General features: G+C 39.6%; 1 protein-coding gene across 20 annotated transcripts in view; it reads left to right on the top strand.

Annotated features, from left to right (window-relative positions):
* The window catches only part of LOC113056121 (neurexin-1a-like), a 177,795-nt gene that overhangs the window by 147,581 nt on the left and 13,501 nt on the right, over positions 1–16,713 (top strand). For 14 of the 20 annotated variants that reach the window (XM_026222639.1, XM_026222648.1, XM_026222651.1 and 11 more), the window contains 3 exons: positions 1,373–1,462; positions 2,743–3,059; positions 15,082–15,163. In XM_026222639.1, coding sequence (XP_026078424.1) covers positions 1,373–1,462; positions 2,743–3,059; positions 15,082–15,163 — 489 coding nt within the window. The remainder of the gene's footprint in view (positions 1–1,372; positions 1,463–2,742; positions 3,060–15,081; positions 15,164–16,713) is intronic. The other 6 variants (XM_026222655.1, XM_026222656.1, XM_026222653.1 and 3 more) reach the window with 2 other exon arrangements.

A 16,713-nucleotide genomic window follows, 5' to 3' on the forward strand; every position in this document is an offset into this window, starting at 1 on the left:
TACTCATGTAAGGAGGTATACGCTTAAATTACTTTAAAGGAAGGATTTGCCAAAATTTCTCACCTCTGTCAATTCAATCCTGACGTTCATTCTTATGTAGAACACGAAATGAAATAGTTTGCATCCATTATATGTTTACACATTCCTTCTTTTGTGTTCCACTAAAGAAAGAAAGCCATGTAGGTTTGAAGATAGCATTTTCAGTTCTGTCAGTTTAGTGTGTAGTATTTATGCTTATGTATATAGGAAATGAGGACACATTAAAATAGAAATTTGCTAGTAATTCTCACACTGAATTTTTCACATCATAGCCTTCGGGATGTCTTGCTACTCTGCTTTTGTTACATCTCGTTGAGGAAACATTTTCATGAATTCATATTTTAATCATACTTTAATCGCACATAGAGAGAGTGCAACTCTTTTTTTGATTGACAAATAACAAGTTAATGGCTCAAAGAGTAAAAATTAGCGAGGCGTAATTATACTCTTTGGAAATCTGAGCATGTCAGGTTTATGTTGAATTTTTCAGTGAAGTCAGGAGTGGTAATTATGTGTGGGCCGTAATGGGAAAGAAGTAAATGTTTTCAAGTAATCGCAATTCAATAGAGCTACCGTAGCTGGCTCAGCCTGGATATGTTGCATAAATATCTGCATTTAAGCACAGCTTCTACTCGAGATCATGTGGTGCCCACTGTGGGGAACGAGTACCTAAATGTGTCAATATAGACATCTCTGAGGTCAAGCTTTTGTTAGAGCAATTTCAGATTCACATGGGGGAACATGAATAGTGACTGATCTTACATGCATTACTGATGAACTGATAACCTTCCTGTTGTTTTAATCCTCTGAGTGTTTTTTTTCTGCTACTTTGATGTTTTTAAATGTATTGTGATCTGATAATGTGAGATTTATCATATCAAAATGGACTGAAAATACCTTAGATTAGATAGCAAATGTGAAGCTAAAATCAAATTGGTTGCAAAACGCTGAAATGTACTGTAATGACACTATTTAGATTAAAATGAGCTAGTTTTCATGTATAACTAGATGAAAAATCTGCTAAAAAGATTTAAAAGATTACCATTTTGTAAATGTCTTATGTAAAGGAGTGATATTGTGTATAAACGTGATTGAGTGCATATTTAACATAGTGCTTCTATTAAAATAGGGTTAATTTGTCTGCTTAAATTTTAATTGTATGAAAAGCTTCATCATTCTTATGTATGCAACCTTGATGTTCCGAATTAAAAAAAAAAAAGAAAGAAAAGAAAAATAAGAGAAAAAAAAACAGACAGTTAAGGTATGTTTACTGTAGGTTTTAATCTTTGACCTTTCAGATTTTAACAATGAAATGTCTCTTTAAACTTTAAAGGCAACATTGATAACGAACGCCTGGCGATTGCTAGACAGCGAATCCCATATCGGCTTGGTCGAGTAGTTGACGAATGGCTACTCGACAAAGGTAAAAACACTGATTAAAACTTTAAATAAAAGATAATTTGATCATAAGCAAGTGATATTTTGCACAGCAAATAAACCATCTAAAACATAAATCCCCTGTATAACCAAGTTTAAAAATTAAACAAATGTAGTTTGTAATATTTGCACTGTACAGTTCAATAATGTGTTGTTATACTGTACTTGTAAACCTGTCAGAGGTTAAAGGGACTGGTAATATACTGATAACTGAAGTTAGTTCAATCTTTAACCAAATATGTTTACATCATTAAAATACTTCTTTAAATAATGTTCTTTTGCAGCAGTAATAATCTAAATGACTAATTAAAGTACACGTCCACAGTTGAAATTATTTGAATTCATAATGATGTACACACACCATTTAATGTATATATGCATATCTTATCATGCTAAACATATTTCTTTTGGAAACTGCTAAAGTGCACAGTTAAAAACTCAAAGCAAATGTCTCTTAAATAGCTTCAATGATTATTGGCATCAGATATGAAGTCCCTTTAACAAGCAAGTTAAACACACCAGAAGGGAAAAGATTGAATGCATGCTGCAATGTATGTAACAAATTGAATCGTTCAAAGTGTTTTGTTTTCAAGTTTGCTTGTTTTCTTGCTTTCCCTTTTCAATGGAATTATAACCATGATGAATCATTTGTAATGTTTCATGTAGCTGTAAAGCCATTCTCACATAAACCATATTTCAGTCTAATTAATTTAAATTACCATTGCCCTTGCTGAAAGGCAATCTCAATAAAATGTACCAGACCTGTGCACACAGGCTTTGTAATTTACAATAAATTGTTGTATTTAAAGATTAAAAGTAATTTTCTCACGGAAAAAGGGGAAATTTGTACTTTTTACAGATGAAGAATATTTTTGTCTCTCATCGTGGTATGTATTTGATTGTCCTTTTAGCAAAGTCCCATTGATTTTTTTTTTTTTTTTTTTTTTTTTGGGGACCCAGCTTTCTCATCCCCTTCATTTATTTACTTTGTGCCAACAGCAGCCATTAAATTACAGTCGATAAATTACCAGTGTTGCTGTTAGCATTAGTGTAATTTATTGCTTCATGATCCCCAGGGAAAATTACGGTTACGGTTGTTGTGTGTTTCACCATCAGGACTTCCATCAGTTCAGTTTTCTCGTGTGCGTGTGTGCGTGTGAGCGTCTATGTTTGTTAGCGTGTGCATGTGTATGTGTGCGTCTCCATGGCATGGGGGAGCGGGCCATTGAACACTCTTGTATTTTCTGTAACGTTCTTCCCCGGCAGGTCGGCAGCTCACCATCTTCAACAGTCAGACCACCATAAAGATTGGAGGCTGGGAGAAGGGCAGTCGGCCCTTCCAGGGCCAGCTCTCAGGGCTTTACTACAATGGCCTAAAAGTCCTCAACATGGCTGCTGAGGGCGACCCAAACGTACGTGTGGAGGGTAGTGCCCGGCTAGTAGGAGATATGCCCTCCTCGTCTATTACGCCTCAGTCCAGCGCCTCTGCCACAGGCAACCGCTCAGAAACGTCACCCTCCATCAACGACATCACCACTACAACCGCATCCAACCGCCAGGGCAAGCAGACGACAACTCCACAGGTCAGCCGCCACTTTATTCTAGTCCAATATCCCGTGAAAGCTGATACTGGCATTTGATTTTGGTTTTTATCCTTGTCAGAATAACACTAGTGTTTTGCATTCATGAAAAATTTGAAATCAACATGGAATTTAACAGATGCACTCAGTGATTGCTGTACATATTTTGGAATCATGCAACGTCAAACGTTTTCTATTAACACTGTAAAAAAATGTGCTGTTTTACAGTCAGACATTATTAATTTATTACACAAGTAAAAGGGTGCAATAAAAGGGTTTACTGAGATGATTAGTGATCAGTAGTAGGCTGGTCATGTGATCTCAAAAAGTCTGCCCCCATGAGGCGTCCTGCTTCATTTTAAATAACATTAATATGTCTTCATCCCATGTGAGTGCACATGATGATATTATATGTTTACATAAACATTTGTTTGGTTTTGTGTAAAATGTTTTAATGAGGAAAAAATTGCTGAGTGCACCTTTAAAATGGAGTTTTCCGGGCTCTGAAAAATTTCTCATGCCTTTAAAAATGTTGTGCTAGTTGTGAAATTAATATTCTAGGTGCTGCTTTTAGGAAGAGTAAAACTTGCATGCCGATCATAGCGATGCCTGAGCAAATGATACTTCAGTTGACAAAGTGGTCCAAATTATTCATTAGAATAGGTCTCACTTTGAATGATTATTTTTAAAAACACTTTCAGTACAAGAACTGAAAAGGTCATGAAGAGGTGATGAAGATTCCGTTGGCTCAGAGTGTTGGAACCGACAGGTGCATTTAGATTGCAGCAGACGTGTTGTGTGTTGTCTGGGTCTCTATGCTGTTACAGGCTGGCTACATCATTACTCTTGGCCTTGCTCTTTATTCATCTCACATATACTGTACTCACTCAGCTTCTCTTTCACCATCCAAAACATTACAAGTGGTGTTTCAATAAGTGACCCAGACAGCAACAAGGCCGGTTTAAACTGAACTCCGTGCTCTCTCAAGCAAAAGAGGCCTCGAGACTAAGACCAAGGCACTTAAAGACAAGCCCGTGGCTGGATCGCATATTACCAAACGGGCAAAGGGTTTCGGCCCGGCACAATTCAATTGCTTTCTGACATAAAGTGATTGGCCCATTTCTTTTGTGGATGTGCTGGGCCTCAGGATGAGAGAGTGTGCCGGGGGATGCTGGGAGACTAGAGTCAGTCAATAAGTGTGTGTGAACAGAGAGAGCCCACAGGCAAATGGAATCAGGGCCATAAAGGGGAGAAATCAGTTGGGAAGAGTGTAGGTGGACGTGCTTTCTCCTTTATAACTTTAAGGTTTTCTCTTGCCGGTCTTTCTCTCTCTGAGTCGAGCGCAAGGCATCATTCAGGGCCCTGACAGTGAGCTCTAATTATGGTGGCGCTGTAATTACATGTCAGAGCAGGAGACTGAGCAGGGTGATTGACAGGCTTGCCAAGGCCAGTTCAGTCTCGTCTCCTCGACTTTATGCACTGTGATTTAGCCTCCACAACAATAAAATCGTAATTTGATATAGTTAAAACTGATTCTGGCACTGCATATTAAATTACCTCCCTGCTCAAGGGCACTCCAGGCACGTCGTGTGAAAGTGATAGTTGTGCAATAACAGATATTTCGATCTATTAGCGCCCAATCGTGATGTTGGCTTATCATGGCCTTGTGTGTGGATTGCATTACAAAATGGTGGGCTCGCCGCCCTCCGCACACCGTTGATGATGGTAAATGTTGCCATGGAAATATGAGACTCCTCTCTTCTCAGCACAGCAGTGTCTACACCACTCTCTAAGTCTGTGCCATCTGTGCTCCATTATCATCCATTCCAATCGCTTTCTCTCTCTCTGCACAGCTGTGCTGTCCAAATCAACTACTACGTTTTTTTTTTTTTTTAAGATGGATTTTAAATATCTAATTAACGATAAATACTGAATAGAGAGGGATACGAAATCAAAGAGGAGTTAGTGGTTCTTTGATTACAGACCTTTGTGATGAACATTAGACTAGAGCGGCCATCAGACCAGAGAGCTCTCTGTAATAACAGCTATTGGAACTTCTTGGGCTCTTCTTCTTCTTAACATTTTTCGAAGTCTCCCCCTTAAACATCCTTGAATTAGCAGAGACTTGGAAGACGGGCTAAAGGAATTCAAGTGGTGCTTGAGAGTGCGAAAATTGCTGTGCATTATGCTGAAGAATAGTGAGCTGCATAGATATGTAATTGTTCAATCTGTATGAAAAGTTTGTGAATTGGAAGAACTGAAAAATTAATGCAGATTATTATTTGATTAGATTCGATTATGTGGGTCAATGACATACAATACTGTGCACGAGAAAGAAAAGGGAAAATCTCTCAAATATAAGAAAAAAAAATAGCTTAAAACACCTAAATTGTAAAAATAAAAATAAAAAATACCTTTGGTATATAGTTTTACATCATAGTTTTTGGGGAGTCATACCACATTATATTTTATATTCTAAACTAACCACAAAAATAAAAATGATTCTTATTTCAGAAATTAAAAACATGCTCATCATAGATGACATTCAAGATATTCAAATCATTTTTATTCAAACTGCATTCTTTATGAGCATCACATCACTAAACCATATAATTAATGTTTGATTAGTGAGCTCAAGTACAGAATCTTAAATATTCTTATTCTATTTCATAATATTGCTTTGTTTTAAATAAAAAAAATCCTAAAATGTTCAGTTTGTTTCCAGATTTAAGTCCCAGACTGTCAGTGTGGCCTTTGTAGTTAAAGGCGCTGTAGATAATAGAGATTATGTTTTTGTACAAATGGTTTACAAAAGGAAATAGTATTTCTCGCAGATCAATTGATTTGCTTGTAATACAGCAAATGTGTGTGTAGTGTAAATGAGATGTGTAGTCTTTGGAATAATTTAGCATACTGCGCATGGCCAGTTTTTTTTTTTTTTTCGTTTAATGGCTTCAGATCTGCTCTGTGAGAACACTTAATCTTAAAATGACGTGTGGAGCTTGGATTATCCTCAGATAAACTGGTTTTGCTATTGTCTGATACTGGCTCACAGTATATAAGCTTTTTAAAGAAGCGTTAATGATAGAAATTCTGCAAGAAGAGAAGCGCTGTGTTTCACTCGTTCAAACAGCAGACACAACAAACAAACAACTGAGTCCGTCTCAAAGGAGCCCAACATGCATGCACAGACAGCTTGTGACTGACAGATGAGATGTTTAATATTTCTATCAGAAGTTGATTTCCTTTGTGACTACCACCCGCACGAGTGATGTTCCGAAGTTTCAGCTTTTTTATTATCTTCTTTATCTTTTGTCCCACTCCTTCTCTTTGTTTTTTTTCTTCTCTGAAGTATACTTTCTCTGCATTTTACCTGTTACATCACCCCGTTTATGGATATGTCACTGGTCTGTCTTGTTTTTGATGCCTTGTTTCTGATATCCCTTCCACATCAGTGGCCGTGGTGTTTGGCTCGATGGGATTTGGCATGCTAGGAACCCGTGTGTTTATTCTGATCTACAGGGACATCTTACTGCAGCGGGCCGTCAGGCTATGTGCTGGGCTTTAAATAATAAATGAGCATTTCCTGTGTGAGCCGTGCATGTCATTAAACACCCTAGGGTATCTTTTAGATCTAGAGATGGGCAGAGGGCAGTGAAGCGCCACTTCTCTGCTTAGAAAATGGCTGCGTGGGCGTGTGCCACGTGAGAGTCATGCATTTATAGATGCCCTGTGTTGCCGCCGAGTGGATTTGATTCCATCAGATGCAAAATAGGTCATATTTATTTTCCTCTTAGTGGAAGAATTCACTGGGAATTACTGTAATGTGTTTACAATGTGTGGTCCTGGTGTCATTACAAATCAGTTCTAGCATATATATGGAAATTGCAAGTGGAAATTGTGTTTAAATTTGTTTTGTTTTGCCTTTGTTATTTAATTTATTTTGCTCAACTATGTGTATGTGTGTGTGTGTGTAGTCTGTCAAACCTAGCAATACTTTGTGGGATGAAATGAATATGAAAAATGTCTCTAAAACAGGGCTATTCAATTTGGGGCCTGAATACGCCAATCATTTTCATCCGGCCCGAGGAAGAGTGCGCAGGTCGCACGTACACCGTGAATTGATTTTGAACTAATTCGTTGTCCACAAGGTGCCAAAGCTGGCCCAGGTCAGCCGAAAAAGAAAAGGAAGAGATGCAATAACAACAATCTTCTGGAGACTGCAACATCAGTAGACGCCAACACTTGTGCTTGTGTGAGGCACCAAAAGAACCAAATGCAATTCAAGATGTTGCTTAATTTTGAATTACCAGAAAATTTCATATTACCCAGTAATGATCATAAATATTTTAATGCAAATGCTGTACTTTGGCCTCAATTATATGTGCATGTGTGTGTGATCCGAATGTGTCACAATCCCAAAATACAACAGTCCAGCATAAAGCTTCATGTGTAGTCTAATGAGGTACCCAATCTTTCATTCTATTGCATCACGAGGGCAGGAGAATGTTCAGCACAGTTAGATTTAAACTGGTTCAGATTCCTGGGCCTGTTTTTCCACTTGTGTCTAATTAATGGATCCCGTGACTTGCCCTGCATGCACTGTTGTCCCAGTGCTCATTTACACTGACCTCTTAAATCAGTCAATCAATACGATTGTTTGAGCTGGCACAAAGTGAATAATAAAATGGACTACTGCTCAGCTACTTTTCCGGAGGTGGTAGATATTGCAAACAGCTATTTATCTGTGTGCTTTTGCATAATGACAACCTTGTTAATTGACATAAAGGCTTTTCATGTCTCTTTTGTGGTCTTCATGATTTGTGTTCCAACCTGTCATCCCTAATCTCTAATGTGTGTCGCCGTCGAGACCTTGGCTCAGTTTATGTTCTTTTTATGAATTCAGTCACATTCATAATGTATGGTTGCGTTTGTTGCCAGTGCACAGATTCTGCAGACGCAGGGGACAAACAGAATCCTGTGAGACTGACCATGGTGCGAGTAAAACATTTGACTACCGCATATCTGTCTTTATCTGTTCCGACCCCTCCTTTCTCAGTTGGCGTGTACGTGCCTAAAGAGTGAATTTGAATGCGAGTTAAACGAGCATTTGTGCTGGTTAGTTTAGCTGGCGGAGGCATTTAGATGGAGCTGAATAACCCAAGGTCCCAGAGGATCAGGAGGGCCGGTGGAGATGAAAACTGAGTTTTTTCAGTCCGTTGTGTAACATTCACTTTCTCGAATGTATTTTGAGAGTATGCATGCATGTTTGATGTTAGATTGTAGGTTGTGCCTCTGCTGAGTTTTATGGCAGGGTAGAAGGTGTGCAACCCCCCTCCCATCCATATACACGCATCAATCTCTTTCTAAAAAAACGCTATAATAAAATGTCTCCAACTGAGCAAACCCTTAGCAACCTCAAGCCGAGTGGCAATGGAGATTGGCTGAGATGAGTCAGGTGATCAGCTTGCAGTCGTACCGTATTTTCCCACTCTCTCTCCCGCCTCTATCCGTGTGTATCTTTCTCGTTTTCTCTTCTCCCTCTCTTACGCCTTCCCTCCCTCTCTCTCTCTCTCTCTTCTAGTCTGTAGAAGGCACTCATAGTCTCTCCTGATGCACAGACAATTTATCATCCCTATCTGCTTACCAAAGTAGGATTTCTCCAGTCATCACTTTTGATCTGACAGAGCGGACTTTATTTTACTGGTGTGGGGCTTTTGTATTGCTCTAGGAGCAGGGACGGGGAAATCAGAGAGGGGGAGAGGACAAACTCTCACCAAAACAGAAAAGCAAAGCTGTGTAGAGGAAGCAGACAGTGTAGCCAGGCTGCCATCATGGATGCGAGGTGGCATTGTTCCTCATCCCAGGTAGTCTCTCTTTCTCACGGTCCTTCTCCATCCAGCCATCATCGCATGCAGTCTTTGATGTTGTCATATCCATGCAGTGAAAGAGGCATGCACCATTTGTCTGCAGCGCTCTGCACATAGAGCAAGTGAGAGAGAGAGAAAGAGGGAGAGAGAGGGGCAGAGAGAAAAAAATAGAGATTTGGGGCAGCAGGGAGAGAGTTAAGGGAATAGAAGGAAAACTTGTATTGCATTTGTGAACATGCATGAGATTGGCATCATTAGTCGCCGATGTCCACATCTGTTGCAGCCAAATTTTCATTTCCAGTCATTCTTGGCATGCACTATTCTTCTCCTCCTTAACTAGACGCTTCCTTTTGTCGTCTCGACCGCTCACTTACGCTGTCATTTGTGCCGTTCTTTTTTGATCTGCATCTCATTTTATTCTGCCCCTCATTAAAAGTGTGTGAAAATCAAGTGCTGTCCTCCAGTAAAGTTTAGCCCAGAGTGCTGTGAACAAGTGTGTACATTGTGTTGCGTGAAGTCTGCAGGTTGCCCCCTCTCTTTCCTTGTATAAAATCTAGAGCTTCAGTCTGTAACAGCATGTTCTGTCTGTGGGCAGCGTGTATGATCAGATTTATTTATGCCCACTTTTATGACCTCTGAGAGTTACTTGTAATGGCTACTTGTGACTCATATGTCTTCAAAAAAAAAATGAGTCAAGAGTTGTTTGAGTACTTTCATGGTCAGTCTTGATGCATTTGCCTGTTTTTTTGGGGGTTTTTTATATTTTTTAAGTGTTACATTTATATTTCTTATTGAAACTTGAAACTAACCGTGAAAAAAAAAATAGGTGTGAACTAGATTTTATCCTTCTGGAATCGACTGAACAACACAAAGTTAACCTTTTAAACCAGAAAAGAAGTCTGACTGAATGCTTTTAGTGAGTTTGTTCAATAAAAACAACTACTCGGCTAATGGTTAACATTATCCAACATTCAATTAATATCCATTAAGACAAAAACTGTTTTCTTTGGAATAGAATCCACCAATGTATCATTAACAAGACAAGCAGAAACATGAATTTAAAAATTAAATATAATTTAGATGTTATGTAAACTTTAATAAGAGAGCATTAATTAGGTGTTATAAATAACCAAGGTATTGTAATGCTTTTGAATGTGCTGAAAAAACCTATTTTCAAAATGAGAATTATTCTTGATTTGATTTGGAAGACCTGCACCGGAAACCATCTTAATTTCTATCTTCTATGAAAGGTCCAGATTCTCTATTACTCATCTCAGTATGGCAATAGGTGATGGGAGACGGAGTATGTGTGTGTGTGTGTTTAGCTCTTTTAAATCTTTCACAAGTTGAATCTTACATACAGGATGTCAGTGAGCGCATATATGGAAGCCCTGTGGGCCAGCTCTATATATTCCTGTACACGCTGGCTTTATACAAGCAAGTGTATCTCCATTGTGTTTCTTGCATTTTTTTTTTCTTTTTTCAACTGTTCTTGTTAGAGAATACTGCAGTGCATCAGTGGCCATTTTTTTATTCATTGTATGAGCTCTCAGTATTTTAAACACACCACTCTCAGCGAACTGAGGCTGCATTTAGCACCAGGACCGATCTATGAATATTCAGTCTTCATTAGCAGTGCTGCTAAGTTAGCTGGCAGACTTTGATGTTCTTCTGCTTTCTCTCACTCTTACTTTCTCTCACACTGGCTGGAGGAAAGGAATATGGAGAAAAAGATAAAGGAAAAACAGGTAGCGAGAAATCAATGGTTTGCTTTGCAGGTCCCAACTGAGCCACCAAGGCGATTCAGCTTTTATTTCGTATCATTTTGAACAGGCTGAATCTTCATGTCACCATAGCAACAACAACAGACAGCGCACTGTTCTGAGATATTCGTATTCGTGGTGGAGTACTAGCATCTTAAAGACTGAAAGAGAAAGAGATCGAGAGATAGAGGTGAATGTAAGCATCTGAGCCTGGCCATCTCAGATGGGCTGTAAAATGTATAGTTTTTTTTTTTTTTTTTCTTTGAGTGCAAATGATTACAGAGCAAGGACTTGAGTTATGTGACATATTTAAGATGGAAATTGAGAGAACTGTTAGAGGGTTTTGAGGGTCAATATTTGCAGACTACAAAATTAAGAGTAAGAGCCTGAATATGACCACAAAATAGTGTTACTGAGCAGTTGGCTGGAACTGCTAGACAATATAGATAATAACATAAAACCTAGGTTGGTTAAGGTAGGGTGGCCATATGCGCAATTCATACACGTCCCAGCCAGGATTTTAATAATGCCTAAAATATCCAGGTTTTGGAAATTTGCACTGTGCAGGTTGATCATTGTGTAGCATTCATGAGAGCTATAAAGAGCAGTGCAGATGGCTCCTTATGCTTTCAAATCGCTTTCACATGTTTCTTCGTTCGTTTGACTTGAAGCGTTGTTGCGCACTTAGTTTTTTTGGGGGGGATTTGTGTGCAGCGATGCTTCGAATCAATTGAACGAACAAACACATGCTCATATTTGCATCGCTTTGATCATTCCCTCTAGATCTCACCTTCTCACACGCAGCCCCACGATTGGTCGATTATGTACAATACCTGCATGTCATCAGTCAAACTGCTCTGGATGTTTTAGGCAATATTAAAATCCTGGCCGGGACGTGTCCCATATGAATGGCACATATGGCCACCCTAGTTTAGGGTTGGAGGGTTCAGTGGGTCAGATCCACCCACTTCCTGTTCCTGTCTTATGCAGGGCATGTACAGTTGGCTCAGTCAGGTTCTACTTTTAGTTTGTGTAAGGTCTTACTTTTTAGTTGAGTCTTGCAGCTAAGAGGTAATTGGAATGGGCTTTGTGTGTGCGCGTGTGTGCGCGTGTGTTGAGGTAACTCCTTTCTCATTAGGGCACAGCTGGTTCCCTCAGCGTTCACAGGTGAGCCGAGTGCCGTCTTCTCTCTCTCCCTCTGCTCTCCCGCCCATTTTGGCTCTGTGTCACATCTCTTATTGTGCCTGTTGGCAGTGCAGTAATTAAGATCAAGCAAAACGGAGTCTGATACTGTGCACGTGGTGTCTGTGTGTGTGCGTAAATGATGCTCTGATAGCACACACAGTCTCTTACATGTCGCACTGTAGTTATTCAGCAGGAGGAAAATGGACGGTCATAGTGTAGGCCGCTTCTGTCCCTCTCACCCGCCTCAGCACAGCTGTTGAGTGGGCAGTGGATGGAGAACGGCGATCTCAGGCAGATGGATGCTGAAGGCTCGGTCTTAGTCATACGTGACTTTTCTGCAGAAAACAGCCTCACGCTCAAGTGCTTGTGTAACACCACATCTGAGGACTTAGATTCGAGTTTTGACACTTTGCTGAGGGGCAGTGTTTCCAAAAGTGGAAAGAGAAGGATGGTTTCAGGCAATCAGCTGTGTGAGAGGAATTCAAATGCAGATCCTAACAAAGGTTTGGGTGGAGCATGTTCATGTAAAGCCTCCAGTTACAATGTCATGTAGTTATTTAGAAGGTCCCTGTCTGCTCTATACAATTAGGGCTTGGCAGTATATGTTTTTCCATTTTGATTCTATTTTGAATATAAATACATAAAAATGTTTTAATCTATTTGGTTACAATTACTGTTTATATGTGCTGTTTCATACCATTATTGCAACCGAAGAGTTAACTGTGACCAAATAGATTAAAAACGCTTCAATGTAAGATCTACAAATTCAAAACATGAAAAAAAAAATCTACTTAAGATAGTCAAGGCATGTTTTTTTAATGCATTCAAAATGCCATTTGAGTATGTCCTTGAACATTTTTGAGTGAGCACACAAATATGTGAATTCCAAGTTTTGAATTATAGTTGAAAAGGATAGTTTTTACTGGAACAAAATAAGTCAAGGAAGGATCTCTAAACTCGTCTAATGACGTGTTATTTAGGAAACATAATTAGAATTTATTTTAATATTGCTTACAGAATCATTGAAAATACGCAATTTTTAGTTGCAAAGTTTGGGGTCAGAAAATAAATTAATACTTTTATTCAGCAAAGATACACTAAATTGACTAGAAGTGACAGTAAAGATATGTATAATGTTACTAAAGTTTCAAATATATTTCTTTGTTTACTCTGTTCATCAGAAAACAAAAAAAAGTTAAGGAATAAATTAAAATTTAAAATATATGAAAATAGAAAACCGTTATAAATTGTAGTAATATTTCACAATAATACTATTTTACAGTATTTTTTATCAAATTAATGAAGCCTGGGTGAGAGTAACAGATTCCTTTAAAAAATATTTTTTAATAATATTTCCAACCCCCAAACTTTTGAACAGCAGTATATGTTGTTAAAATTCAATATATGTTGCCAAGCTCTTACATGTCAGGATGTCTGTTCCGGCACAGTAGTGATACCTCATGGATTTCCTCTTGTGCTTTCACTTTCCTGCTGATCTTTAACCACTACACAACACTTCATCCCACTCCTCCTTCACCATTCTAGAACTCCCTCCTTTCTGTCTGTGGTCATCTCAAGAGAGGGAACACTGTGTCTAAGTTGTCTGTCATGCTTAGCCTATGCATTATTAAAACTGTGTACCTTACCTCATCTCTTTTATCAGAAACATAACCACATTTCAGTTGACTACTTAATTCAGTGTCTATGGTAATTGAGGTCTTTTATGCATTATATGTCAGTTGACAGAATGAGAGACGGAGCGGTATGGATGACTTCACCCATCGGCCTGTGGTTCCTTGGACCTATATTTTATTATTCTTTTTCTCTGTAAAGTCAGGGAGACACATGCTGCTGCTGGCCTTTAGCGAGGGCTCTGTTGTGCACTCCTGCTGCAACACATTACCTCCATGTCTCCCAGCCTTCCAGCAGCAGCAGCACATAAACCAGCACTGTAACGTCAGGGATCTAAATTATTCACCCGCACTGACCTACTTGCAGGGTGTTTGAGAGCTGGGAGTTGAACAGATATCACTGCAAGGAAAATGGCAACCATGTGATTACAGCAACCAGTTTAAAACAACTGTGCAGGGTGCCCTCCCACTCCCATTTTCCTCTCCCTTTCTTCTCAGTCTCTTTCTCTTTCTCTTTCCGTGTTGTTTCATGCGGTCCTCGTGGCTGTGATGATGGGTAAAGGTCCTGATCGGCGTGGGCATTGCCCCGCAGCCTTGTGGGCAGACTGTGTGAGCTCAGAGAGACAAATCAATGTCTTTCCTCCCTGCGCGCACACACTCAACCAGTTCTATTGGGACAAACACACATGCCTATACACGTTTGACCAGCTGGCGAATGTATACACACTCCGGCTAATTGCAGAAAGAGAGAGAGAAGTGTGAAGACTGGCACTAAATGGATGCCACCAGAGCGACGTCGTCAGATGGAATTTTCTGCCGTAGCACTGAGAGCAACGTCGAGCTCGCAGCCTTTTTGCATAGTTGATGGAGAATTCCTGCACGGAGAGATGTTCTGAGCTATTAAACCTCAGTCGGATACCATCTTTGGAATTCAAACCGTGAAATCTCAACATGGCTTTCTTTCCCTTCGGAACCATCACTGGAGCAGAGGCAAGATTTCCTTCAGTATGTGGTGTTGTGCGCGACTCAGTGGCGTGTGTTTTCATTGATAGGGCTTGTCTTTAGATTTGCTTCCTATGGTTTTATTTCAGATTAAAAGACATGTTTGATGAGATTGTTTTCCAGCGGGAAGGAATGATGTGAGGGGATTTGATGCTCCTCACACCACATGTTCCTGCGTGACTGTCTTAAGTAAACTGCAAAATTGCATTCGTCAAGGGATTTGTGAAATCTTTGTGTATGTGCGAGTATGTGTTTGACAATATTTCCGACTGCCTTGATTTGGAAGTCTCTCCAGACTGTACCATAAGGTGATATGAACACAGAAACAGTAGTTTTTGCAGAGATGTTGTGACCTTTGATGGTTAGGACAACCTTGATCACGCCTGTGAGTCAAAGCAAAGAAGACTTGTGAGAGATGTCAGAGTGGAAGTAGAAAGGACATTTCCTTTTTTTGCTCCTCTCTCTCTCTTTCACAGCATGAGGCCTTAGATGACACAGCAGCCCTATGAAACTGTAATGATGCCACTAGGTGTTTTGACTAACCCTTCGTCTCTTCTGTGTCTCTCTGGTACAGGATGATCTTCTGGTAGCGTCGGCAGAATGTCCCAGCGACGATGAGGACATTGACCCTTGCGACCCAAGTTCAGGTGGGTTAGGTCAGTCATCTTTCTTTTATATTATTACCGTCCATATGTATTCTTTTGTTCCAAAATTGTTCACCGTTTTTCCATCATTAGGGGCCAAGCACCGAAGGTGCGTAGGCACCTATTGTTTCCGTTGGCGTTATTATTATTATTCTGCTTCTTCTTCTTCTTCTTCTTCCGCCGCAAGTCTATGGCAGCCCATAGAACCGATTGCGGGAAAGTTGTATAATTTGGCACACTGATAGAGGACAGTCCCAGCATTAACTATAGCAAATTTGAAGTCTCTAACTCCAACTCTCTAGCGCCACCACTTGTCCAAACTTTCAATGTTTCTATGCTAATAACTTTTGAACCGTAAGCCAGAAAATGAAAATTCTTTTTTCTTCTGAATCCTTGGCTCATGCCAAGTCGAATGAACCCCAAAATTCAAAAATCGCAAGGTTTAGTTTTTTCGCTATTTTCAATTATTCGACAAACCTACTTTTTCGAACTCGTCCTAGACGGTTAGTCTGATTGCCACGAAAATTGTCTCAGATCATCTTCAGACCAGGCCGGCAAAAAGTTATGGAATTCAAGTTGATTCGTCCAACCGTTGTCGAATGACACGTAAACTAATTTGACGAAATGCACGCAAAAATGCACGTGAGGCTATATCTCGGCAACAGTTTGTCATATTGAGACCAAACTTGGTGTGTGTTTTAACAAGCATGAACTGAGACTACCTGCAGTGTTTCGACACAGCGCCACCTAGTGGTCAGGAGATATGAAAAATGCATATTTTGGCTTATAACTTCTGAATGGTTTGGCCAAAAATCACACAACTGGTCTCTTTAGATTCAGTGAGTCATCTCGAGTCGAATGATATCCAATTTTCCCGTGTCGGCCATTTTAGGCGTCGGCCATTTTGAATTATGTGTTAAAATGCTGTATTTTTTGAACGCAGCATCGTATCGTTTCGCAAATAATTACAAAAATATTCGGCTCCATGCCCTGAAGGTACTCAAAAAGTTTGGTGGCAGCGCCACCTTGTGGCCAATAGTTATAATGAAATATCACATAAATGCTAATAACTTTTGAATAATTTAGACTATTAAAATTAAAATGGTCTCGCTATATTCTGTGGGTCATGCCGAGAGCATTGATACCAATTATGTGAAAATTGGCCATACTTCCTGTCCGCCATTTTGCTTAATGTTGAAAACCTACTTTTTCGAACTCCTCCTAGACCGTTAGTCCAATTTTCACCAAATTTGACGTGAATCATCTTCAGACCATGCTGGCAAAAAGTTATGGATTTTGTGTCGATATACGTAACGGTTCTCATTTAGCGCATCAACGAATTTGCTGGAAGGGTGCCAAAATGCATTTGAGGCTGTATCTCTGCAACACTTTGACATATTTGCACCAAACTTTGTATGTGTCATCGCCACCTCACACTGACCATGCCACATAAATTTGGTAACAGCGCCACCTATTGGTCAAGAGTAATAAACCATTCATTAACCATGAGTAATTACACTTTTTCAAATGCTAATAACTTTTTAATGCATTAGCCTATTTGA

Source organism: Carassius auratus, chromosome 37 (genome assembly GCF_003368295.1).
Source record: "Carassius auratus strain Wakin chromosome 37, ASM336829v1, whole genome shotgun sequence".
NCBI lineage: Eukaryota > Metazoa > Chordata > Actinopteri > Cypriniformes > Cyprinidae > Carassius > Carassius auratus.